The sequence below is a fragment of the Oncorhynchus nerka genome, linkage group LG3, assembly GCF_034236695.1.
Source record: "Oncorhynchus nerka isolate Pitt River linkage group LG3, Oner_Uvic_2.0, whole genome shotgun sequence".
Taxonomy (NCBI): Eukaryota; Metazoa; Chordata; class Actinopteri; order Salmoniformes; family Salmonidae; genus Oncorhynchus; species Oncorhynchus nerka.
This window is the reverse complement of record NC_088398.1, coordinates 32689598-32716450: the sequence shown is the minus strand read 5'-3', so window position 1 is coordinate 32716450 and position 26853 is coordinate 32689598. Positions and strand designations below refer to the sequence as shown.

Below are 26853 nucleotides of genomic sequence, written 5' to 3'. Positions count from 1 at the left end.
TGAATGATGGCTTTCCACATAACGGTTATCATTGACTTCCAACATTAATGAAATCAAAACACGACTGTACAAAACACACTCACAAGTGCCACGTACAGCAAATAGACTTCTTCTGATACGCTTGTGGATATTTTCCATTAGTTGACTCAGACTACAGCAAAATGATTACATTTCTCCCCATATCACATAATGCCACTCATTATTGATAATGGAAATTTGAAAGCTGTGTGCGCTTGGAAAACAGAACATTTGTTTCATATTCAAGAGTTTCCTGTTATGTAATGCTTATGTAGTTTAAGCATCAGTAGGCTTAGCCCATGCTTTTGCTTTGCAAGTCTTAGCTTTTGCACCTCAAGGTAAACAACATAATCAAAAGGCAATACATTCTCATAAAATGTTGCACAGTAACTATATGCTTGTGATATTATTGTTATGGTATGCTTTTTGACAAATAGTCAGCATTCGGAAAGTATTCAAACCCCTTGACTTTTGCCACATTTTGTTACATTACAGCCTTATTCTCAAATTTATTAAATACATGTTTTTCCTCACAATACCTAATAATTTATTTTGCAAATCAAAAAAAGATATACAGTACCAGTCAACAGTTTGGACACACCTACTCATTATAGGGTTTTTCTTTGTTTGTACTATTTTCTAAATTGTAGAATAATAGTGAAGACATCACAACTATGAAAAAACACATATGGAATCATGTAGTAACCAAAAAAGTGTTAAACAAATCTAAAATATATGTTGATTTGTTTAAGTAGCCACCCTTTGCCTTGATGACAGCTTTTCACCTTCTTGGCATTCTCTCAACCAACTTCACCTAGAATGCTTTTCCAACAGTCTTGAATGAGTTCTCACATATGCTGAGCACTTGTTGGCTGATTTTCCTTCACTCTGCAGTCCAACTCATCCCAAACCATCTCAATTGCGCTTAGTGGGACTGATTTTGACTAGTGCTGTATATATAAGGTCCCACAGTTGACAGTGCATGTCAGAGCGAAAACCAAGCCATGAGGTTGAAGGAATCGTTTGTAGAACTCCGAGACAGGATTGTGTTGAGGCACAGATCTGGGGAAGAGTACCAAAACATTTCTGCACCATTGAAGGTCCCCAAGAACACAGTTCACACTTCATTATTCGTAAATGGAAGAAGTTTAGAAACCACCGGAGCAAATTACAGAGAAAAACCTGCTCCAGAGCGAGCAGGACCTCAGACTGGGGTGAAGGTTCACTTTCCAATAGGGCAACGACCTTAAGCACACAGCCAAGACAACACAGGAGTGGCTTTGGGACACGTTTTTGAATGTCCTTGAGTGGCCCAGCCAGAGCCTGGACATGAACCCGATCGAACATCTCTGGAGAGACCTGAAAATAGCAGTGCAGTGACGCTATATAATGGGAGAAACTCCCAAATACAGGTGTGCCAAGCTTGTAGCATGATGCCTTTTAGAAGACTTGAGGCTATAATCACTGTCAAAGGTGCTTCAACAAAGTACTGAGTAAAGTGTGAATACTTATGTAAATGTGATATTTCTGCTTTTTGTTTTTAATACATTTTTTTTTTTCGTTTTTAAACCTGTTTTTGCTTTGTCATTGTGGGATATTGTGTGTAGATTGAATAAATAAATAATAATAATAATTTTCATAAGTTTTTGAATAAGGCTGTAATGAAATGTGGAAAAAGTCAAGGGGTCTCAATACTTTCCAAATGCACTGTATGATGACCATAATCTATGTAGAACTCTTGAGTCATTGCCAACTAAACAATTTGACATATGTTTAGAAGGATGGTAGCTTATTAATGATGGTAAGTGAACAAAAACTTATTTTATTGTAAATGGTAACTGATCTACTGACTCGTTATTTATGATGCAAGTTGATTTGTAGATTAGTCGGTCTTGACTCGAGTTTAATGTCAGCTGCAATAGAGTTTGCCAGCTTTTAGTCCTTAAAAAACGGAAATGAGTTACCTCTGGTTTGTTCAGCGATGCATATGGTGGAAATGAATGGGGAAAGAATAGGGTTTTGTGTTAATTAAATGCCAAACATAAGATCTGAGGTTAACACAGGCTTAGGAGCTCTTATACGTTTTGTTCTATGAGATAATATCAGTCCGTTAACATGACCTTTATGAATTATGAAGCATTTTATGTGCTTTTTTATTACATTAATACTTACAAAATTAAGAAACAGTGACATTAGCTGATGAAGATTATCGCATATGACTCAATGTACACGATCTCCTCAGCCTGTGTTTACAACAAACCTTATTTTCTGCGTTTATCCAAAAACCTTACAGAAATGCATTTGTCCAACGAACCATGGCGGAGTTAGTGCCTTCAAAAATACTCTATTGCTCTCAATGTCGAACGCGCCCAATGTCTTGGAGGATATCAGTGAGTATGGAAAGGGGTGGAGGCTCTGGAAATGCGTCACTAGTACACAGGTTGTGCCAAACCAAACATTTTCTCTGCAATGACTGGTGGCACTCGCAACAAGGCAAGGTCTTGATAATTACTGAGTGAACAAAAAAAATTAGAGCCTCTATGCAAATGAGGAGCCTTTATAGACCTTGGATGATATTTTTGGATAACGATTCGCTGCAAACTTGTGACTGATCAGTTTAACATCTGTGGATAAAGAGTTAAGTGTGTCTTGCATTTCAAACTTCAAGTATCTGACAGCAATCACATCTTCATTACTTTGCTGAATGAGGAAACGGATACTGAACATTTGTAGGCTATTAGAATTTACCACATTGACCAAACTCATCCATTCATTATTCCCCCTGCATTTTTAAGACGCACACCTCAACCGATTGATCCGGGAGTGATACAGCAAAATTAGACTACCGCATTCATTCCAATATATTTTTAAACTCTGTTCAGTGCCACATCGCCATGTCAAGCGATACTTCGGATCAGAGTAGGCGGTTCTGTGTGCTGTCTTGGGATCAGGTGCGTCGTTTGAACTCAATCCTTAGAGAAGCAATCCCGATTCACGGCCGCGGAAATTTCCCTACACTCTCTCTACAACCCCGGCAGATCGTTCAGGTAAAGCGCGTGCGCCACAACTTCCATACTGAGTATATGCTGTCTACTCTGAATCGCTTCATGTTTTGTGATGTACTGTTAGTATGCATGTGCTTTGTTGCAAATAAAATGCCCTATGGCATATTAAAGTAGTCTATTCTATTGAGTGATGGAGCCATGTCTCTGACCGACCTGGTCACAGAGGATGTTGTATTCTGTATGTCAATCCGAGATACGCATTTAGTATGGTGTGTTACCTTTCGTATGGTATGCATTAATTTGTGGATGTCCATCACTCATTTTGTATGATACGATTTTTTAAAAAAGTACAATATGTTACGAATTTGCGAACCTTATGATATTACGAATTCTAGCTAGATGGCTAACATCAGTTAGGCTAGGGGTTAGGGATAAATTTAGATTAAAGGGTTAGCCAAAATGGTAAGGGGAAGGGTTAGCTAACATGCAAAGTAGCTAAAAAGTAGTAAGTAGCTCAAGTTGCTAAAATGCTAAAGTTGTCCGTGATAAGATCGCAACCTTAGGGTTGCTCGACGTTTGCGTTTATATGCCCACTATCCACCCCGACCAACCACCCAACATTAGTTCTTGCCATATGTTACGTTTGGTTACTTATCATACCAGGTTGAGTACCTCGGATTTAAATGTACTATGCATGTTACGTCTAGTCTGCGACCAAACTGATGCCTATCATACATATACTTCACTGTAGCAATAGTCATTCTCTAGTTCAGGTCAAAGTGTGAGCTGAACTCCAACCCTGCCCCATATAGGACCTTTACTGTTGACTTCCACTCTGTTCAGTAGTGAGCTTCAGTAGGTGTTAACCCATTAACAATCGCCATTGCGGTAACTCTTTGCAACAATTTAGATTTCTGTAACTGTATTTAAAGAAAAGTAGCCTACAGCAATGTGCTGATTCATACAGTTAGTTAACAAAACAGGTCGCTTAATTTACCTTGCTGCTACAGTTTATGTTGTCATCAAATCCCTTTGTCATCAGTCACCATAGTATATTAATTACCACCGATGAGTCACATTTGACTGGAAGTGTCTTGCACCATTATGGGTCTGTTTCTAATATCCGTCCAGATGGGAGTTTTGATATACTCCACTTTTCTGATATGCATATTGACAATACCTTTCCAATTGACGGTGGCAGAAGGCTCGGTCATTTTGTATCATTAGAGAACAGTGGCGGTCAATGCCAATTAAGATAACGGAGGATGATTTTTGTTTTCATGAGCATATTACAGCATATTGGATGACTCCCATTCGTATTCCATTCACCCAGTTCAATGTAACAGCGATAGGTTTAGGCTACTACTTGATACTCAAATTTTCTCTATACCCATCATGAGGTTGCTACAACCTAGCCTATAAATAAAAGTTTACAACGTAGGTGCACACAGGTCGAGAGAGAAATTTGAGGTCACAGACAGTGACACATGGACAGACAATGAAATGAAATACCGTCGTGCACACTCTTGCCTGCATCTAGCTTATATAGTGTGTAATCATTAGTCCAACAGTTGCAAACGAGAGTTTCTATTGGACAAATTCAGGTATGTTATCCACGTTTTGTTCCGTTTGCTTCCGTTTAAGAAACCTTTTCAACAGAATCAGCGGAATGAATACACCCTGAAACACAGTTCACTTTCATAGCAGCCACTTTGTCTTCCTCGTCGCATCTATGCGCTCTACTCCTCTCACCTCTTCCCTTCGCTTGTGGACTTCAATGCACAACACATCAGCTGTATGGGATCAGGTGAAAAAACCTTTCTAAGCCGAACTGCTACACACAGCCTACATTGTTGTCACCATATTAGCTAAAGTGACGTCATAGTCAGCATATTCATAGTCAGCATAGCTAATAGAACTAACATGTTATTAAACCCGCTACAGTGTACAGTCAGAAAGCAGTTACACCGGCAGGCCCCGGTGGCAATAAGTTAGTAATACCAAAAGCTTACCTTGACTTGGAAGAGTTCCACTGTTGTGTTGGAAAGTCATAGCCAGCTAACTAACATAGTATCATTCTGTATGAGCAGGGTGTTTCAGTAGCCTTAACTAGCTAGCTGCATTTGCTAAGTAAGTGAAACTGAAAGTGGAAAAAAATAATCTTTCTCTATTTCTCTCTTGCTTCTCCTTAATTTTGGAAGAAATTAATTTGCTTTCTCTCTCTGAGTCAACTACTCACCACATTCTATACACTGCAGTGCTAGCTAGCTGTAGTTTATGCTTTCAGTACTAGATTCATTCTCTGATACTTGATTGGGTGGACAACATATCAGTTCATGCTGGAGGACGTCATCCGAAAGTTGTCATAATTACTGTGTAAGTCTATGGAAGGGGTTGAGAACCATGAGCCTCCTAGGTTTAGTATTGAAGTCAATGTACCCAGAGGAGGACAGAAGATGGCTGTAAGTCGCTCTGGATAAGAGCGTCTGCTAAATGACTTAAATGTAAATGTAAATGGCTGTACCCCGGCTATATCATGGTGCTACCCTACAGAGTGCTGTTGAGGCTACTGTAGACCTTCTTTGCAAAATAGTGTTTTAATTATTTGGTGACGTGATTATATTTAGTATAATTTTATCTAAAAAGGATAACTTTTTAAATGTTTTACCATTTACATTTTAATGAAATTGACTGAGGAGGATGGTCATCCCCTTCTTCCTCCGAGGAGCCTCCAATGTTAGAGATCTTGTGCTTTTGATAGTTTTAGGACCCCTGAGTGGTAGTTGGACTTCTGATTTCAAAGGTTCCCTTATTGGCCAGAGTCCCTGAAATATCCCCTAGGTCATACACCTATCTCAAATCACAAAATGTTAAACTAATTTACTTAAATTAATGTTATACCCACAGAACTATATTGAGATTCTTTTTCTATGGGTATACCATCCAGATTCCAAGCAACTACAGACAGTTGATGCTCCCTGGTATCTGGGGGGACCAGACAGTGCCTTGTGTTGTGTCTACCAAGGTGGTGCTGCTATCTGTCCAGGTCTCTCTTGAAAAATAGATTTTATCTCAATGAGACTAACCATGTTAAATAATCTAGACTGGCCAGTACCAGTATCTCTTGCTAAATGTAAATGTAAAATGTAATGTATCTCCCTGCTGTAACTCGATCTCCAGCCCCCATCTGCTGGTTTTCATTAATGTCCCCCTCTACATCAGACATATTCTTATGCATGGGATGGATGGTGGTTATGTAATTGAAAGATCATGCCAGCTGGTTTAACAATTAACATATTGATTTGACTGACAGTTATGTAGTTAGTCATGATTAATTAATCCAGGATTTCTGGATGTGGTAGTGGATGTTTTTAACCTTTATGATAAATGCTTGATTGACTATGCAGGTGCTGTTCCATATTTTGGAACAGGGTGTTCCCCAGGATTAGTGGGAACCATATGTCATCTTCCCAGCCTGACTTTCATAACAACCCCATTTGCTTGCTGAAATTAGTTACCAATAAACTGGACACACTTCAGTTCTGTTCAAACAAAAACTTCACATTTGACTCTATAAGCCTCTTCTGAAGAAAAGTAAGTGTAATAACAAACATGAATGAGTCTCTGAAGATCAGCTTGATTTTATGTTTTTTAAATAGTTTGTGTTTTTTGGACTTTATTATGGCACCACTCATAGAAATAGAATAATTGTTACCCAACAGTGTTTTGGGAACATACCTTTGGCAACATTTCTGCTGTGAGTGTCAACATACTATTCAAATAATGTGTTGACAATAGTGTTTACAATATGGCTATTGTCATCTGCTGTTGTCACTTGCCAGTCGCTATAGCATCCTCAAGTCAGGAACGTTCTCTTGTGATCAGTGGCGGTTCTAGCTTGTATGGCTCACTGGACCCCCAGGCTTGTCTGGGATAAAAACATTTTAGTTGATACACCTGTGTCTTAAATACATGACTAAAAATGTTTTCACCCTGGACATGAGACTTGCATTGAGTTTAGACCTTTTAGAGTCCTAAGCACCAAGTCTTGATGGAGAAAGTATGCATGTTGTTTGATGTTTAAGTTACCATAGTAATTATTAAGAATGTGAAAAACTTATATTAGAACCGGCTATGAAAAATGTATTGTTTTGTAACAACTTGAAAATGAACATGAGTAGTTTATACAAAACTTTGTTTGGTGATCATCCACCAGATTTAGCTGTTAAAAAGCTTAATTGTTGCATCCTTCCTCCGGGAACTGTCTGCTGACAACAGGATGGCAGGTCTTTTTGATGTGCTGCTCTAGAGTTCCAGACACACCTGGATATAAGGGGATGGACACACATTAGTATGAGTTTTGGAGTTAGTACAGTAAATCCAATCCAACCAGTCACACCTAGGATAATAATCTATATGTCATCACACAGACGGCCATAGCGAAGGAGGTTTACATAGTTTACAGAGTGCATACTTCTCTGATCTGGAGAGATCGCAGGTAGTTGGTCAGAAGGTTCTGGAGGTCCTAGGAATATAGAGAATATAGAATATAGAGAGATGGATAGAGGTACTGAATGCAATTGAAAGAGCGAGTTAACATTTACATTGTTGATTTATTGAGGACTACAAGGGTGCCTTCCAATCAGACACATGGATGCGTAAAAGACACAGCATCCCAATGGCGTTCAAAGTAGAGGTCGACCGATTAATCGGAATGGCCGATTAATTAGGGCCGATTTCAAGTTTTCATAACAATCGGAAATCTGTGTTTTTGGACACTGATTTGGCATATTTAAGAAAATATTTTTATATATATATAGATAGATATATATATTTTTTTACACCTTTATTTAACTAGGCAAGTCAGTTAAGAACACATTCTTATTTTCAATGACCGCCTAGGAACGGTGGGTTAACTGCCTTGTTCAGGGGCAGAACGACAGATTCTTACCTTGTCAGCTCAGTGATTCAATCTTGCAACCTTAGATTAACTAGTCCAATGCTCTAACCACCTGACTCTCATTGTACTCCATGAGGAGCCTGCCTGTTACGCGAATGCAGTAAGCCAAGGTAAGTTGCTAGCTAGCATTAAACTTATCTTATAAAAAACAATAAATCTATCATAATCACTAGTTAACTACACATGGTTGATGATATTACTAGTTTATCTAGCTTGTTCTGCGTTGCATATAATCGAGGGGGTGCGCATTCGTGAAAAAGGACTGTCGTTGCTCCAACGTGTACCTAAGCATAAACATCAATGCCTTTCTTAAAATCAATACACAAGTATATATTTTTAAACCTGCATATTTAGTTCATATTGCCTGCTAACATGAATGTCTTTTAACCTCTTGCTCCTACCTGACACGCAGGCGTCCCATCTAGACATCTGCAAATGCACTACGCTAAATGCTAATAGTACTAGTTAAAACTCAAACGTTCATTAAAATACACATGCAGGGTAGTGAATTAAAGCTACACTCGTTGTGAATCCAGGCAACAAGTCAGATTTTTAAAATGCTTTTCGGCGAAAGCATGAGAAGCTATTATCTGATAGCATGTAACACCCCAAAAGACCCGCAGGGGACGTAAACAAAGTAATTAGCATAGTCGGCGCTACACAAAACGCACAAATAAAATATAAAACATTCATTACCTTTGACCATCTTCTTTGATGGCACTCCTAGATGTCCCATAAACATCACTATTGGGTCTTTTTTTCAGATTAAATCGGTCCATATATAGCCTAGATATCGATCTATGAAGACTGTGTGATCAAGGAAAAAAATAGCGTTTTATAACGTAACGTCATTTTTTTCAATTAAAAAAGTCGACGATAAACTTTCACAAAACACTTCGAAATACTTTTGTAATGCAACTTTAGGTATTAGTAAACGTTAATAAGCGATCAAATTGATCACGAGGCGATGTATATTCTATAGCTGTCCGTCTGGAAATAATGTCCGGGTAAATCTCAACCAAAATATCCGGTCTCCGACCGGAAGAACTGCGCTGCCTTGCGTCTGTTTGACCAAGAAACAAATAGTAGGCAAATGACAAGACTCTAGACATCGTGTGGAAGCTGTAGGTATTGCAACCTCGGCCCCATTAATTGTGGTTCACCTTTATCAATGGGTTGAAGTGGCGCATGGATATATTTTTCCATTTTCAGTGATCAGATTTTCCTGCACTTTTCGATGAAACGCATGAAAGATTATTGGAATCTGTGTGGGTAGCTGGACAGGTAGGATGACTGACAGTGAAGGTGAACACTGTCAGGTGACAGAGGAATGGATGAGACTGAGGCAGGAATTCCTTTAACCATAAAGTGGTATATTTACTGAGTAGTCTGTGCTGCATCACAAAGGAAACAAATAACATGTATACAATCAAATTCATAATCAAATCATATCAGTCATTATTAACATAAGTTAGGGAATTCAACAGTCCAGTTCATTAAGAAGTCAATAGTAATCATCCGCGAGTCATTTAGGCTCATAACTATTTATCATAAATCATGAAAGAATACAAACAGTGAATGGTTATACAATCTATAATCCCCATGATCAAAGTCAATCAGTTAGCAAACAATGACGTTTCTCATTTCACGCTTTCAATAGTCTTCATGTGTACATATAATTAATTTCAATACACATGAACCATATCGATTGCGTAATTGGCCTATGAGGATCTGTAGGGCCGTGATCATTGACAATTACACAATATGTTTGAAGCTGCGCTCCAAGCCGCGCTCCGCGGTAATAACTATTAACAGTAACTGAATGGCCCACTCTCCCGATCGCCACAGATAATTCAGAAAGGTAACATGAAAGGTAACAGAGTTGGTGGACTTACGTGGATTCATGGACGCACAGAACTTCTGGATGAGATGGAGTTAAGGAAGAGAAAGCAGCGAGATCAGGCGATGGAAATTTCCTCCTTTTATGGAGTTGAGATCTGTCGGACATTTCCACCTGACCTAATTAAAGCGCCCCTGGCCCAGCTGAGTAAATGGCAATGAATTAAAGGAGTATTCCACCAACTCCATGGGCCTTTTCTACAACGCACGTTCTGTTATAGTCACAGCCGTGATTTAACCAGTTTTATAAACGTCTGAGTGTTTTCTATCCACACATACTAATCATATGCATATACTATATTCCTGGCATGAGTAGCAGGGCACTGAAATGTTGCGCGATTTTTAACAGAATGTTCGAAAAAGTAGGGGGTAGGAGTAACAGGTTAACTAGGTAAATTATGTCACTTCTCTTGCAACAGAGTCAGGGTATATGCAGCAGTTTAGGCCGCCTGGCTCGTTGCGAACTGTGTGAAGACTATTTCTTCCTAACAAAGACAGCCGACTTCGCCAAACGGGGGATGATTTAACAAAAGCGCATTTGTGAAAAAAAAGTACAATCGTTGCATGACTGTACCTAACCATAAACACCAACGCCTTTCTTAAAATCAATACACAGAAGTATATATATTTAAACCTGCATATTTAGCTAAAAGAAATACAGGTTAGCAGGCAATATTAACCAGTTGAAATTGTGTCACTTCTCTTGCGTTCATTGCACGCAGAGTCAGGGTATATGCAACAGTTTGGGCCGCCTGGCTCGTTGCGAACTAATTTGCCAGAATTTTACGTAATTATGACATAACATTGAAGGTTGTACAATGTAACAGCAATATTTAGACTTATGGATGCCACCCGTTAGATAAAATATGGAACGGTTCCGTATTTCACTGAAATAATGAAAAGTTTTGTTTTCGAAATGATAGTTTCCGGATTCGACCATATTAATGATCAAAGGCTCGTATTTCTGTGTTATTATGTTATAAATAAGTCTATGATTTGATTGAACACTGACTGAGCGATGGTAGGCAGCAGCAGGCTCGTAAGCATTCATTCAAACAGCACTTTTGTGCGTTTTGCCAGCAGCTCTTCGCTGTGCTTCAAGCATTGAACTACTAATGACTTCAAGCCTATCAACTCCCGAGATTACGCTGGTGTAACCGATGTGAAGTGGCTAGCTAGTTTGCGGGGTGCTCGCTAATAGCGTTTCAAACGTCACTCGCTCTGAGACTTGGTGTCGTTGTTCCCCTTGCTCTGCAAGGGCCGCGGCTTTTGTGGAGTGATGGTTAACAATGCTTCGAGGGTGGCTGTTGTCGATGTGTTCCTGGTTCGAGCCCAGGTAGGGGCGAGGAGAGGGACGGAAGCTATACTGTTACACTGGCAATACTAAAGTGCCTATGAAATACAAATACTATATTAACCTCAACCTAAAACCTCTTACCTTGGTATATTGAAGTCTCATGTTAAAAGGAACCACCAGCTTTCTTATGTTCTGCGCAAGGAACTTAAACGTTAGCTTTTTTACATGGCACATATTGCACTTTTACTTTCTTCTCCAACACTTTGTTTTTGCATTATTTAAACCAAATTGAACATGTTTCATTATTTATTTATTTGAGGCTAAATTTGAGGCTACATTTTTATTGATGTATTATGTTAAGTTAAAATAAGTGTTCATTCAGTATTGTTGTAATTGTCCTTATTACAAATAAATTAACAAAATCGTCCGATTAATCGGTATCGGCTTTTTTTGGTCCTCTAATAATCGGTATCGGCTTTTTTTGGGGTCCTCCAATAATCGGTATCGGCGTTGAAAAATCATAATCGGTCGACCTCTAGTTCAAAGGGAGGGGTCAGTTGGGGAGAGGTTTGTGTTGTGCTGTCCGTCAGAAAAGTTGGAAAGACTCTCGTTCAGCCAATTAAAAACGTAGAACAGCGTTTTTCCCGACCAGACAGCTGCATTGGACATGCGTTTTGGTTTGAAGGCAGCCTTACTCTGTGGTTCAAGTTGTATCTCATTTCCCCCTAAGTCCTCAACCTCTCACCCTTGATCTCCCATTGACCCAGGGCCTCCTGCCAAACCCTCTGAGTCTCTTTGATAGGGAATTCCTCCATGAGTAGACATGTTTATGGTGCATACTCCTCATATTAGTGGCATATCTTGTAAACTGAAGGAAAATGTAAATGCAACAATTTAAGATTTTACTGAGTTACAGTTCGTATAAGGAAATCAGTCAATTTAAATGCATTCATTAGGGCCTAATCTATGGATTTCACATGACTGGGAATACAGCTATGCATATTTTGGTCATATATATAGAATACCTTAAAAAAAAGCTAGGGGCGTGGATCAGAAAACCAGTCAGTATCTTGTGTGACCCCCATTTGCCTCATGCAGTGTGATCTGGTCGCATCCGCGCTTCGGTCTGCAGGTTGTATAACTTTTTCATTACATTTCATTACATTTCATTATAGTACAACGGTCTGATTTGTCTAATCTTAGCAATTTCCTCTTAGCTAGCTACATAGTCGTCGTTGTATCAAAGATAATTGCGTAATTATCGTATTTCGTCGTCTCCTATCTGTCCAACACGTTCACCGTCTACCGTAGCACTGTAGTACTATCACACTCAACTGAACGTCTTGATTAGTGTAGTGTTAGCTAGCTACATAGCTAGCTACATAGTTGTCTTTGCTGTCTTCGTATCCAAGATAATTGTGTAGCTTAGAGTGTGGAGTCTTAGAGTGATAATTGCGTTATTATCGTATTTCGTCGCCCTCCTATCTGCCTAGCAGCTAGCATACGTTCACCGGCTACCGTAGCACTGTAGTAACTATCACACTCAACCGAACGACTTGATTAGTGTAGTATTAGATAGCTACATAGTTGTCTTTGCTGTCTTCGTATCCAAGATAATTGTGTAGTTTAGAGTGTGTAGTCTTAGAGTGATTATCTTAATTCACCGAGGTTAGCTAGCCAGCTATTTTGTCGTCCTTAACGTAGGAGACACTCCTAGCTAGCCAATAGCCAGCCAACGTCTACTGAATAGAACTTTCGCATTCCGGTCGCATTCCGCGTCGCTCCACAGGTAGTATCACTTTTTCACTTCATTTCATTACAGTCCCAACGGTGTGATTTGTTTGATCGTAGCTAGCTACATAGCTAGCTACATAGCCGTCTTTGTTTCAAAGATAATTGTGTAGTCTAGAGCGATTTTCTAGGTTAGCTAGCCAGCTATTGTCGTTCTCCTACGCAACGTAACGTAACCAACACTGCTAGCTAGCCAGCTAGCTCCGATAAGCAGCATTGTAGAAACTTCACACTCAACGGTACGACTTGATTAGGGTAGTGTCAACAACGCAGCTAGCCTACCCCAGCAGTACTCTATCATTTTAATCATTTTTAGTCAATTAGATTCTTGCTACGTAAGCTTAACTTTCTGAACATTCGAGACGTGTAGTCCACTTGTCATTCAATCTCCTCTGCATTAGCGTAGCCTCTTCTCTAGCCTGTCAACTATGTGTCTGTCTATCCCTGTTCTCTCCTCTCTGCACAGACCATACAAACGCTCCATACCGCATGGCCGCAGCCACCCTAATCTGGTGGTCCCAGCGCGCACGACCCACGTGGAGTTCCAGGTCTCCGGTAGCCTCTGGAACTGCCGATCTGCGGCCAACAAGGCAGAGTTCATCTCAGCCTATGTCTCCCTCCAGTCCCTCGACTTCTTGGCTCTGACGGAAACATGGATCACCACAGACAACACCGCTACTCCTACTGCTCTCTCTTCGTCCGCCCACGTGCTCTCGCACACCCGAGCTTCTGGTCAGCGGGGTGGTGGCACCGGGATCCTCATCTCTCCCAAGTGGTCATTCTCTCTTTCTCCCCTTACCCATCTGTCTATCGCCTCCTTTGAATTCCATGCTGTCACAGTTACCAGCCCTTTCAAGCTTAACATCCTTATCATTTATCGCCCTCCAGGTTCCCTCGGAGAGTTCATCAATGAGCTTGATGCCTTGATAAGCTCCTTTCCTGAGGACGGCTCACCTCTCACAGTTCTGGGCGACTTTAACCTCCCCACGTCTACCTTTGACTCATTCCTCTCTGCCTCCTTCTTTCCACTCCTCTCCTCTTTTGACCTCACCCTCTCACCTTCCCCCCTACTCACAAGGCAGGCAATACGCTCGACCTCATCTTTACTAGATGCTGTTCCTCCACTAACCTCATTGCAACTCCCTCCAAGTCTCCGACCACTACCTTGTATCCTTTTCCCTCTCGCTCTCATCCAACACTTCCCACACTGCCCCTACTCGGATGGTATCGCGCCGTCCCAACCTTCGCTCTCTCTCCCCCGCTACTCTCTCCTCTTCCATCCTATCATGTCTTCCCTCTGCTCAAACCTTCTCCAACCTATCTCCTGATTCTGCCTCCTCAACCCTCCTCTCCTCCCTTTCTGCATCCTTTGACTCTCTATGTCCCCTATCCTCCAGGCCGGCTCGGTCCTCCCCTCCCGCTCCGTGGCTCGACGACTCATTGCGAGCTCACAGAACAGGGCTCCGGGCAGCCGAGCGGAAATGGAGGAAAACTTCGCCTCCCTGCAGACCTGGCATCCTTTCACTCCCTCCTCTCTACATTTTCCTCCTCTGTCTCTGCTGCTAAAGCCACTTTCTACCACTCTAAATTCCAAGCATCTGCCTCTAACCCTAGGAAGCTCTTTGCCACCTTCTCCTCCCTCTTGAATCCTCCTCCCCCTCCCCCTCCTCCCTCTCTGCAGATGACTTCGTCAACCATTTTGAAAAGAAGGTCGACGACATCCGATCCTCGTTTGCTAAGTCAAACGACACCGCTGTTCTGCTCACACTGCCCTACCCTGTGCTCTGACCTCTTTCTCCCCTCTCTCTCCAGATGACATCTCGCGTCTTGTGACGGCCGGCCGCCCAACAACCTGCCCGCTTGACCCTATCCCTCCTCTCTTCTCCAGACCATCTCCGGTGACCTTCTCCCTTACCTCACCTCGCTCATCAACTCATCCCTGACCGCTGGCTCGTCCCTCCCGTCTTCAAGAGCGAGAGTTGCACCCCTTCTGAAAAAACCTACACTCGATCCCTCCGATGTCAACAACTACAGACCAGTATCCCTTCTTTCTTTTCTCTCCAAAACTCTTGAACGTGCCGTCCTTGGCCAGCTCTCCCGCTATCTCTCTCAGAATGACCTTGATCCAAATCAGTCAGGTTTCAAGACTAGTCATTCAACTGAGACTGCTCTTCTCTGTATCACGGAGCGCTCCGCACTGCTAAAGCTAACTCTCTCTCCTCTGCTCTCATCCTTCTAGACCTATCGGCTGCCTTCGATACTGTGAACCATCAGATCCTCCTCTCCACCCTCTCCGAGTTGGGCATCTCCGGCGCGGCCCACGCTTGGATTGCGTCCTACCTGACAGGTCGCTCCTACCAGGTGGCGTGGCGAGAATCCGTCTCCTCACCACGTGCTCTCACCACTGGTGTCCCCCAGGGCTCTGTTCTAGGCCCTCTCCTATTCTCGCTATACACCAAGTCACTTGGCTCTGTCATAACCTCACATGGTCTCTCCTATCATTGCTATGCAGACGACACACAATTAATCTTCTCCTTTCCCCCTTCTGACGACCAGGTGGCGAATCGCATCTCTGCATGTCTGGCAGACATATCAGTGTGGATGACGGATCATCACCTCAAGCTGAACCTCGGCAAGACGGAGCTGCTCTTCCTCCCGGGGAAGGACTGCCCGTTCCATGATCTCGCCATCACGGTTGACAACTCCATTGTGTCCTCGTCCCAGAGCGCTAAGACCTTTGGCGTGATCCTGGACAACACCCTGTCGTTCTCAAATAACATCAAGGCGGTGGCCCGTTCCTGTAGGTTCATGCTCTACAACATCCGCAGAGTACGACCCTGCCTCACACAGGAAGCGGCGCAGGTCCTAATCCAGGCACTTGTCATCTCCCGTCTGGATTACTGCAACTCGCTGTTGGCTGGGCTCCCTGCCTGTGCCATTAAACCCCTACAACTCATCCAGAACGCCGCAGCCCGTCTGGTGTTCAACCTTCCCAAGTTCTCTCACGTCACCCCGCTCCTCCGCTCTCTCCACTGGCTTCCAGTTGAAGCTCGCATCCGCTACAAGACCATGGTGCTTGCCTACGGAGCTGTGAGGGGAACGGCACCTCACTACCTCCAGGCTCTGATCAGGCCCTACACCCAAACAAGGGCACTGCGTTCATCCACCTCTGGCCTGCTCGCCTCCCTACCACTGAGGAAGTACAGTTCCCGCTCAGCCCAGTCAAAACTGTTCGCTGCTCTGGCCCCCCAATGGTGGAACAAACTCCCTCACGACGCCAGGACAGCGGAGTCAATCACCACCTTCCGGAGACACCTGAAACCCCACCTCTTTAAGGAATACCTAGGATAGGATAAAGTAATCCTTCTCCCCTCCCCCCTTAAAAGACCTAGATGCACTATTGTAAGTGGCTGTTCCACTGGATGTCATAAGGTGAAAGCACCAATTTGTAAGTCGCTCTGGATAAGAGCGTCTGCTAAATGACTTAAATGTAAATGTAAATGTAAATCCATCTCCTGGAAGAACTGGGACATTTTCAACTTCCATGAATTGTGCACAGATCCTTGTGTATTATCATGCTGAAACATTAGGTGTTGGAGGCGGGTGAATGGCATGACAATGGGCCTCAGGATCTCATCACGGTATCTCTGTGAATTAAAATGGCCATCGATAAATTGCGTTCATTGTCCGTAGCTTATACCTCCCCATACCATAACCCCACCACCACCATGGGGAACTCTGTTCACAACGTTGACATCAGCAAACCGCTCGCCCACACAATGCCATCCACGAGGTCTGCCATCTTCCCGATACTGTTGAAACCGGGATTCATCTATGAAGAGCACACTTAACCAATGTGACGTTCAAAGGTTAACATTTTTCTACTGAAGTCAGTTACGACGCCGAACTGCAATCAGGTCATGACTCAAGGTTTGATTTTTCAAGAGGCTTTATTACTGCCACTTTAAATGAGTTTGGTACACATCTGGTGGATAGGGAGCCATTTATTATATTCAACATAGGAGTGCCAAGCACAGGAAGCAGCTCTTTCAGTAGTTTAGTTGGAATAGGGTCCAGTATGCAGCTTGAAGGTGTAGAGGCCAAGACTATTTTCATGAATGTGTCGAGATATAGTATTAAAAAACTTGAGTGTCTACCTTGATCCTAGGCCCTGGCAGTGTTGTGCAGACTCAGGACAACTGAGTTTTGGAGAAATACGCAGATTTAAAGAGGAGTCCGTAATTCTAATGATCATGATATTTTCGTCAAAGAATTTCATGAATTTATCACTGCTGAAGTGAAAGTTTGGGGATTGCTGCTTTTTAGTTAGCTTTGCGATAGTATCAAAAATACATTTAGGATTGTTCTTATTCTCCTCAATTAAGGATTAGGGTTAGAGCTCTTAGTACCATGCAGTATCGGTCTTTCCAAGCTAGTCGGAAGACTTCCAGTTTGGTGTAGCGCCATTTCTGTTCCATTTTTCTGGAAGCTTGCTTCAGGGCTTGGGTATTCTCTGTATACCAGTTTCTTATGACAAATGTTTTTTGTTTTAAGGGGTGCGACTGCATCTAGGGTATTACGCAAGATTAAATTGAGTTCCTCAGTAAGGTGGTTAACAGATTGTTGTAGTCCAATGTCCTTGGGTAGGCAGAGGGAGTCTGGAAGAGCATCAAGGAATCTTTGGGTTGTCTGAGAATTTATAGCATGACTTTTGATGATCCTTGGTTGGGGTCTGAGCAGATTATTTGTTGCGATTGCAGACGTAATAAAATGGTGGTCCGATAGTCCAGGATTATGAGTAAAAACATTAAGATACACAATATTTATTCTACGGGACAAAACTAGGTCCAGAGTATGACTGTGGCAGTGAGTAGGTCCGGAGACATGTTGGACAAAGCCCACTGAGTCGATGATCGCTCCGAAAGCCTTTTGGAGTGTGTCTGTGGACTTTTCCATGTGAATATTAAAGTCACCAAAATATGTATTTTTTTATATTTGAATATGCCATGACTACAAGGTCCGATAGGAATTAAGGCAACTCAGTGAGGAACGCTGTATACGGCCCAGTAGGCCTGTAAACAGTAGCTATAAAAAGTGATTGAGTAGGCTGCATAGATTTCATGACTAGAAGCTCAAAAGATGAAAACAGACTTTTTTTTTTTTCTTAATTGAAATTTGCTATCGTAAATGTTAGCAACACCTCCGCTTTTTGCGGGATGCGCAGGGGATATGGTCACTAGTGTAACCAGGAGGAGAGGCCTAATTTAACACTAAATTCATCAGGCTTAAGCCATGTTTCAGTCAGGCCAATCACATCAATATTATGATCAGTGATTAGTTAATTGACTATAACTGCCTTGGAAGTGAGGGATCTAACATTAAGTAGCCCTATTTTGAGATGTGAGATTTCACAATCTTTTTCAATAATGACAGAAATGGAGGAGGTCTTTATTCCAGTGAGATTGCTAAGGCGAACACTGCCATGTTTAGTTTTGCCCATCCTAGATCGAGGCATAGACACAGTCTCAATGGGGATAGCTGAGCTGACTATGCTAGTGGCAGACTCTACTAAGATGGCAGGGTGGCTAACAGCCTGCTGCCTGGCCTGTACCATATCTTATTGTGGAGCTAGTTGAGTTAGACAGGGCACTACATTCATAGATAAGATGAGAGCACCCCTCCAGCTAGGATGGAGTCTGTCACTCCTCATCAAGCCAGGCTTGTTCCTGTTTGTGGGTGAGTCCCGGGAAGAGTGCCAATTATCTACAAATTCTATCTTGTGGGAGGGGCAGAAAACAGTTTTCAACCAGCGATTGAGTTGAGACTGCTGTAGAGCTCATCACTCCCCCTAACTGGGAAGGGGCCAGAGACAATTACTCGATGCTGATCTTTCTATCTGATTTACACGCTGAAGCTATGTGACCTCTGACTCTTTGGTGACCTCTGACTCTTTCATCCTAACGTCGTTGGTGCCAACGTGGATAACAATATCCCTATACTCTCTACACTCTACACTACTTTTAGCCTTAGCCAGCACAATCTTCAGATTAGCCTTAACGTCGGTAGCCCTAACCCCTGGTAAAGAGTGTATGAGCGCTTGATTATTATTTTTTAAGTCTAATACTATGGGTATTGAACTAGGGTGTTCTAGGGTAATGACTAGGGTGTTCAATTTGTCAGAGCTAATGGTGGGAGGCTTCGGCGTCTCAGACCCGGTAATGGGTGGAGGAGAGACCAGAGAAGACTCGGACTCGTTGCTTAATGGGTTGAATGTTTCTGTCGGCTGAATGAGTGACACCGGTTGAGCATTCCTACAGTATTTCCTTCCAGAAGCCATGAGAAAATTGTCCAGCAGCGGGGACCGTGCGGAGAGGATTTATGCTACCATCTGTACTTATTGGTGGCACAGACGCTGTTTCATTCCTTCCTACACTTAAATGACCCTTTCCTACACTTAAATTACCCTTGCCTAAAGGATTGCGTCTGAAGCTGGGTTTCCTCGCCATAAGGTGATCGTTCTCCTGTATATTATGAGTACAGCGACTGCATTTAGAAAGCATAATGTTAATGTTACCTTCTAAAGCCGTGACACAATTTTCTGGAAACTTCCAAAGCTGTTGAAAAGGCACATCTTAGTGTATGTAAACTTCTGACCCACTGGAATTGTGATACAGTGAATTATAAATGAAATAATCTGTCTATAAACAATTGTTGGAAAAATGACTTGTGTCACGCACTAAGTAGATGGCCTAACCGACTTGCCAAAACTATAGTTTGTTAACAAGAAATTTGTGGAGTGGTTGAAAAACGAGTTTTAATGACTCCGACCTAAGTGTATGTAAACTTCTGACTAACTATAGGTGTCTCGCTAGACTGTAAACTCTCCTTCCAGACTCATATTAAGCATCTCCAATCCAAAATAAAATCTGGAATTGGCTTTCTATTTCTCAACAAAACCTCCTTCACTCATGCTGCTAAACATACCCTCGTAAAACTGACTATCCTACTGATCCTTGACTTTGGCGATGTTATTTACAAAATTGTCTCCCAACACTCTACTCAGCCATTTGGATTCATTCTATCACAGTGCCATCCATTTTGTCACCAAAGCCCCATATACTACCCACCACTGCGACCTGTATGCTCTCGTTGGCTGGTGCTCGCTTCATATTCGTCGCCAAACCCACTGGCTCCAGGTCATCTTTAAGTCTTTGCTAGATAAAGCTCCGCCTTATCTCAGCTCACTGGTCACCATAGCAACACCCACCCGTAGCACGCACTCCAGCAGGTATATTTCACTGGTCATCCCCAAAGCCAACACGTCCTTTGGCAGCCTTTCCTTCCAGTTCTCTGCTGCCATTGACTGGATTGAATTTCAGAGGTGAATTTATCAAACCTGTCGCTGTGAAAAAAGTGTTTTGTTGTTAGGAGCTCTCCTCAAAAAATAGCATGGAATTTTTTCGCAGTAATAGCTACTCTAAATTGGATAGTGCAGTTATATTAACAAGAATTTAAGTTTTCAGCCGATATAAGACACGGTCATGACTCACGGCGCTACATGATTTACATTTGACAGAACTCTTATCTCTAAGATGTAATAAAGGTGAAATAAAATAAAATGTATATAAAAATTAGCTGCTGTCAATTTCATCTGAAATGTACCATTGTTAAACAAATTACCGTTACTTTGTAGACATGACTTCTCCTCTTCAAGCTACTTCCTTAGATTTGATTGATGGAACAATCCAGGCCAATGGTTGCAGCAATACTGCAAATCTTTTTATACAAACGTACAAAACTTTCTATAAGCTTATGAATCTCTTGGTAACGTGATAAGTGTGTGCAGATAAATCTGCAAGTGTGTTTTTGATTCACAGCAGAATATTAATAGTTGTAAATGGACTTGTAATAATTCTGCAAATCTTATTGAATGTATTCAAATGTCATGTTTCAAGTTTGTGACTAGGGATGCACCGATATGACATTTTTGGCTGATACCGATATCCTCCTTGCCAAAAAAGTATAGAGATATTTTAACATTTTAGCGGCCTTTTAAGCATTCTAGTAGACTTAAATAGTTGAAACACACATGCACTCTGACCAAAAAAGTTATACGTAAATGCCAACAATTTTGGGTTACTACAAGTTTTAGTTATTACATGATTCCATATGTGTTATTTCATAGATTTGATGACTTCACTATTATTCTACAATGTAGAAAATAGTAAAAAATAAAGAAAAACCCTGGAATGAGTAGGTGCCAAATTTTTTACTGGTACTGTTGTTGGGAAAGTTATGATTAAATGACTGAACAAATAATTTTAAATGGAACTGTAAATAAGTCAAACTTATACTCTGTTTTATTATATCTGATTAACAATATGAGTTCATAAGAAGGGATTGTGAGACACGGACAAGGAGTAATTAAAGTTAATGAACACCATTCCAACTAGGAAGAAACGAATGGGTTGTGGACTGTGTAAACACATAAGGTCGTTAGCCTATGGTTGAACCTACGGAACTGAGCTCTGGGGTTTTTAGATAAGACAGTGAGTGCATTCCTAAGTTTGCTGTTAATTAGAACTGTCAGCTCAGTGTTGATCGATAATGTTGAGGGGTCAAAAGTTACCTGGGAGTGTGTTAGTAAGTTAGAATGAACTTTTCACCTCACTTTGTCCCGGTCGAGAGGAGGGGATTCTGTTAAAGAAATGAAATGACGTCATGATTTGTATATAAACTGTTGCTCGTGGTAAAGTGGCAGCGCGCTCCGAGAATAAATTCTGTTACCTATTATTGAAAAAACTGGTCTCCATCTATTTTATGCAAACAAGAATCTTACAAATTCTCATAAAATAGATTAAGGGTTTTCAATTATTGAATGCACATTGGCATAATTAAATTACACTAACAACTGTATGTACATTTGCTTTCTGTATTACATTTTCAATAAATGGGTGAGAAAAAGATTATATTAATTCATTTGAATTCAAGCTGTAACCCGACAAAATCTAGGGGTATGAAACATTTCTGAATGCATTATTAAGTGTTGAGTTTAGCTTTGTCTCGTTTCACAGCATCTGTAGTCCCTGTCCAATTGATAACTGTAATCTGACTGGACACTGCTACTTTGTTGCAGAAAGCAATATAAGGCTACTGATCAAAAAGTTACTAAGAATTTAGTATCATTTGGCATTTAGGTGACCCACACCATTCAATTAGCTTTAATTATATACATACCAATCATGGAGCCCATGTCTGTCTTTGCTGTAGGGCCCATGATGTATGTCTATGCGCTTAGGGGTGCACTGTTGAATGAAACTGCAGGCCTTTGTCTGTCTGCAGCCTAACCCCTTATGTATAAATAGAGGCAGCTTATGATCTGATGGACATGATGAGTGTTAATTACTGTCAGACTGACATTAATCTGTCTGGACGAGGAGATTTGAAGGCTGCAATGGGAGGAGGTAGGGAGGTAAGAGTTGGAGAGGTGTTTTGCTAAAGTGTGATGCAAGTACTTGAGATATAATATGTGTAGGATCTGTACAATAGGTTAGTCCAGTTTCCAGTTTTATTTAAGATTGTTTGCTCTTTGATATTTAAGTAGTTTTTTTCCTCTCATTTACAACTGTGACCTGGCCAAGATAAAGCAAAGCAGTGTGACACAAACATCAACACAGAGTTACGCATGGAATAAACAAGCATACAGTCAAAAACACAATAGAAAAAAAGTCTATATACAGTGTGTTCAAACGGCGTGATGAGGTAAGGCAATAAATAGGCCATAGTGGCGAAGTAATTACAATTTAGTAAACTAACACTGGAGTGATAGATGTGCAGATGATGATATGCAATTAGAAATACTGTTGTGCAAAAGAGCAAAAAAGTAAATTAGAAAACATTGGGGATGAGGTAGGTAGATTGGATGGGCTATTTACAGATGGGCTGTGTACCTATCAGTGTGTGGGCTTTTTATAAACATTAGCTAAAATGATTAATTCTTAAATTAAAAGTTTCTCTGTATTCCATTGTATTTTACTGCATATTGTTACATGCAAAATAAGTTTAAAAAATGTATGGTAGAACATGGCAGTACAGCCTACCATGTTCTACCATCAATTTTTTAAATTGGTGAAATGTAGGCTACACATTTCCTAGCATCTAGCTTACATATCTGCCTGTGCTAAAGCCTTTTTGAGAGTGTTGAGGATTCTGACTGAAAGCTGTGATCACTTTCAAATGCAAGTTAAACTGACTCTTAACCGAAAGAGCTCTTTGGATTTTAAGAGTAAATTTCATGTTTCCTTTACATGCACGAACTGTGCATTTTAATGGTGCCAACCCACCAAGTGGATTGAGTTTAGCTTTAGTGTGCTGTTAGTGCCACATCTTTGTATTTCCTGAGGTCTTCTAGACACACTTTCTCAGTGTGACTGCCAGTGTCTGTTAGCGTGCCATTCCTACCACTATCTAACTATGGAGCACAGACCCAGGGATGTCAGACTTGGGACATCCTCTTCACAGATGATTGTGGCAGCCTCTTTGCTGAACTGGTCCTGCAGATCACCGGGCCTCTGAAAGTGAAACCTTTGACCCAACGGTTGTGGAGATTGGAGCAAGATTTTCTCATTGTCTGCTCCACTAGGGCCTATGCTAAGGCAAGCGCTTACTACCGGTGTGAATCGCAGTGCAGGGGTATAAATCCTATAGCACTAACTGCTACCGTCTGGGTTGTGTTCATTAAAGCATGCAACAGAAAGCGTTTGAAAAAGTTTTGCAATGGAAACCGAAAATTCGTTTTTCTTATTTAATTTTGTTCCTACTGAACATGGCCCTTGTGAAACAGGCATGACCCAGACAGTGAGTCAGATCCTCAGTGAGTAGTCCTAACTCTTCTGCTATCCTTCTGGGCCTGTTAGTTTCCATTCAAACTGATGGCGGTGATGATTAAATGTACTTTCGTGAGCAGTGTATTGATCTCTGCCTAGTGCTTACACAGCCTATTGACTTTTCCAGAGGCCCATGTTGGAACTTATTGAGAAATGTCTCAAGATGTTTACTTGAGTCTTTGCAGGTTTGTGTGTGTGTGTGTGTGTGTGTGTGTGTGTGTGTTCTTTGGTTGAATAATGTTGGCAAGGAGGAGGCAGGTGGTCTGGCACCAAAGTCAGCAAATGTTCCACAAGGGAAAGGCATGTCTGTCCTGTATGGGCAAGGAGTGCCTTTGGACATAACCAATTACATTTATATTACTTCAGAAATGTATTTTTTTGTAATTAAACATAAAAATGAAAAGCGTTTGAGCGTATGTCTTATACATACTCTGTCTCCTTTACCCAGGTGGTGCGGGCGCGGCTGGAGGAGAGGGGCGTGTCAGTACGAGACGTGCGGCTGAACGGCTCTGCAGCCAGCCACGTGCTCTACCAGGACACTGGCATGGGCTACAAGGACCTGGACCTGATCTTCGGTGTGTCTCTGAAGGACGACCAGGCTTTCCGGCTAGTCAAGGACGTGGTAATGGACTGCCTATTGGACTTCCTACCAGCGGGGGTCAGAAAGGAGCGCATCTCGCCGCTGACCCTTAAAGAGGCCTACGTGCAGAAACTGGTGAAAGTATGCAACGACACAGACCGCTGGAGCCTCATCTCACTGTCCAACAACACGGGCAAGAATGTGGAGCTCAAGTTCGTGGACTCTCTCAGGCGGCAGTTTGAATTCAGCGTGGACTCCTTCCAGATTGGCTTGGACTCGCTGCTGCTGTTTGACCACTGCTCAGAGACGGCCATGTCCGAGAGCTTCCACCCCACCGTGATTGGGGAGAGTGTGTATGGGGACTTTGAGGGTGCCATGGGTCATCTGTGTCAGCGGATCATTGCCACGCGCAGCCCCGAGGAGATCCGAGGCGGGGGGCTACTTAAGTACTGCCACTTGCTGGCACAGGGGTTCAGGCCCATCTGTGAAACAGAGATGAAGGCTCTGCAGCGCTACATGTGCTCGCGCTTCTTCATCGACTTCTCTGACATCTGCGAGCAGCAGCGTAAGTTGGAGGCCTACCTGCAGAACCACTTTGCCGGCATGGAGCACAAGCGCTATGAGTGCCTGATGACTCTGCACCAGGTGGTGAATGAAAGCACTGTGTGTCTGATGGGCCATGAGCGGCGCCAGACGCTCAGCCTCATCTCTATGTTGGCGCTACAGGTGCTGGCTGAGCAGAACGCCATCCCCACGGTGACCAACGTCACCTGCTTCTACCAGCCCGCACCCTACGTGCGTGACATCAACTTCAGCAATTACTACATAGCACATGTGCAGCCACAGCCACCGCTAGTTCACTACAGTAACTCTCACCATACTTGGCTGCACTGTAACTGAGCTAACAAGCATGTGCAGGGCAGAGGTGGATGTGGCATCCAATGTTTCTCTCCATTGGGTTGGAGCTGCGGAATGGCAGCATTGCTCTTTGTCTTTAAAAATAAATAAATAAACTAAGCAAATGGAAATGTGACTTGACTGAAACGATCCTTTACTGCTGTATGATTTTAGCCAATCTTCTCTCAACAATTGTATTTCTCCTCACACAACGTTTGTTAAGCTGACGGTCCTTTTCACATGTAGCAAGAATGTTGAAGTAGTTCCTTAAGTGAGAACAAAATCTTAGATTTTTTTTAAATAAGAAAATAAAAACATTTATTTTGGAAGAAACAAACTATGAAGCTTTATTTTCAGACTGCTGCTTCAGTTGACTTATTTTTTAAACAACAGTTACAGGACCAAATATGTATTTTGTTCAGAACAGAAGGGATTATTGTGATTCCAAGTGCCTAAAATGATCTGAGCAATTTACAAAAACGCCTCTGTAAAGTGAGAGCTGTGTTTTTTTTTTTTTAGGGGTTTGTGTTGCCTAGATTACTCCAAATCTCTTTTCAGGGACCGAGACATTCATCTTCATGCGATTTAAATAAATCAAATTTTAAAAATCCCTATCGTCGTGTTTTTAAAATTCTGAAATATGTGTATTATAAGCATAGCCTGTGTAAATGGGAAAGAAAGGCCTTGATACTGTTGGGTTCTGAGAATATGAAATATACTTATTCATGTCACTGGGGGAGTGCTGAGGTTTAGAGAGTGTACACCAGAAGGGAATGGATATAGGAGGAACGTATATAGTGTGTGCAATTAAGCTTGGAATGTGTTGAGTTCAGGGAAGCGATTTACATGTTGCAGGCATTGATAAGGGGAGAGAGCCATGGATTAGTGATGGAGGGGGGTTGAGGTCAGGTCAGGTCACATTAAGGGAGAAATAAAAGTTTATGGCCCGTATCACTAGTCTCCTGCCTAGCAGTAAAGAACGATGTTTGTACAGATGTGTAGGAGTGCTTGTGTAAATATCAGCGCTTGTGTGAAAATGTTTTTGTCTAATGCAGCTGTATTGATCCTCTGGGAAGAATAAACTTGGTTAAGCTTTCATAGTGTCTGAGTTTTTTAGTCTGAGAATAGTTGAGCTATTTTGGTATTGTTAGGTAGTTAAAGATGCATGTACAACAGATGACAGGATCCATAAACTAGGAGATTGAGCTATTTTGTTATTGTTAGGTTAAATTTTAAATACCAAAATAGCTCCATCTCCTAGTTTATGGATCCTGTCATCTGTTTAACTACCCATAAAGGGATAGGATTTCTACACCATAGAAACTGTGGGGACTGTAAGTTGCTCTAGATAACAACAAAAATGCAGCTGTCCACCCTTTTAAGAGGGTAATGTAGCTATGATTATCTTGATGACATACTGACAACCCAGACCAGTTCCAGGAATTAGCCTGTGGAAAAACATAGTGTCTGTTGAGTGAGTGCCACTTCTTAAACTGGGTTTGTAAGATCCATTACAATCT

General features: G+C 41.8%; 1 protein-coding gene across 1 annotated transcript; it reads left to right on the top strand.

The window, feature by feature from the left end:
* Nucleotides 1-2454: 2454 nt before the first annotated feature.
* Nucleotides 2455-26429, top strand: tent5ba (terminal nucleotidyltransferase 5ba). The gene is made up of 2 exons (XM_029630204.2): nt 2455-3065; nt 24305-26429. Exons 1-2 carry the CDS (start codon nt 2913-2915, stop codon nt 25334-25336), a joined length of 1185 nt encoding a protein of 394 aa, XP_029486064.2. The 5' UTR covers nt 2455-2912; the 3' UTR covers nt 25337-26429.
* The last annotated feature ends 424 nt before the right edge of the window (nt 26430-26853 follow it).

What these genes read in the sequence shown, in the direction of transcription:
- tent5ba (XM_029630204.2), top strand. Translation starts at nt 2,913, where the DNA reads ATGTCAAGCGATACTTCGGATCAGAGTAGGCGGTTCTGTGTGCTGTCT. An exon ending in AACCCCGGCAGATCGTTCAG is followed by an intron (nt 3,066 to 24,304) that starts GTAAAGCGCGTG and finishes TCCTTTACCCAG; the next exon opens with GTGGTGCGGGCGCGGCTGGA.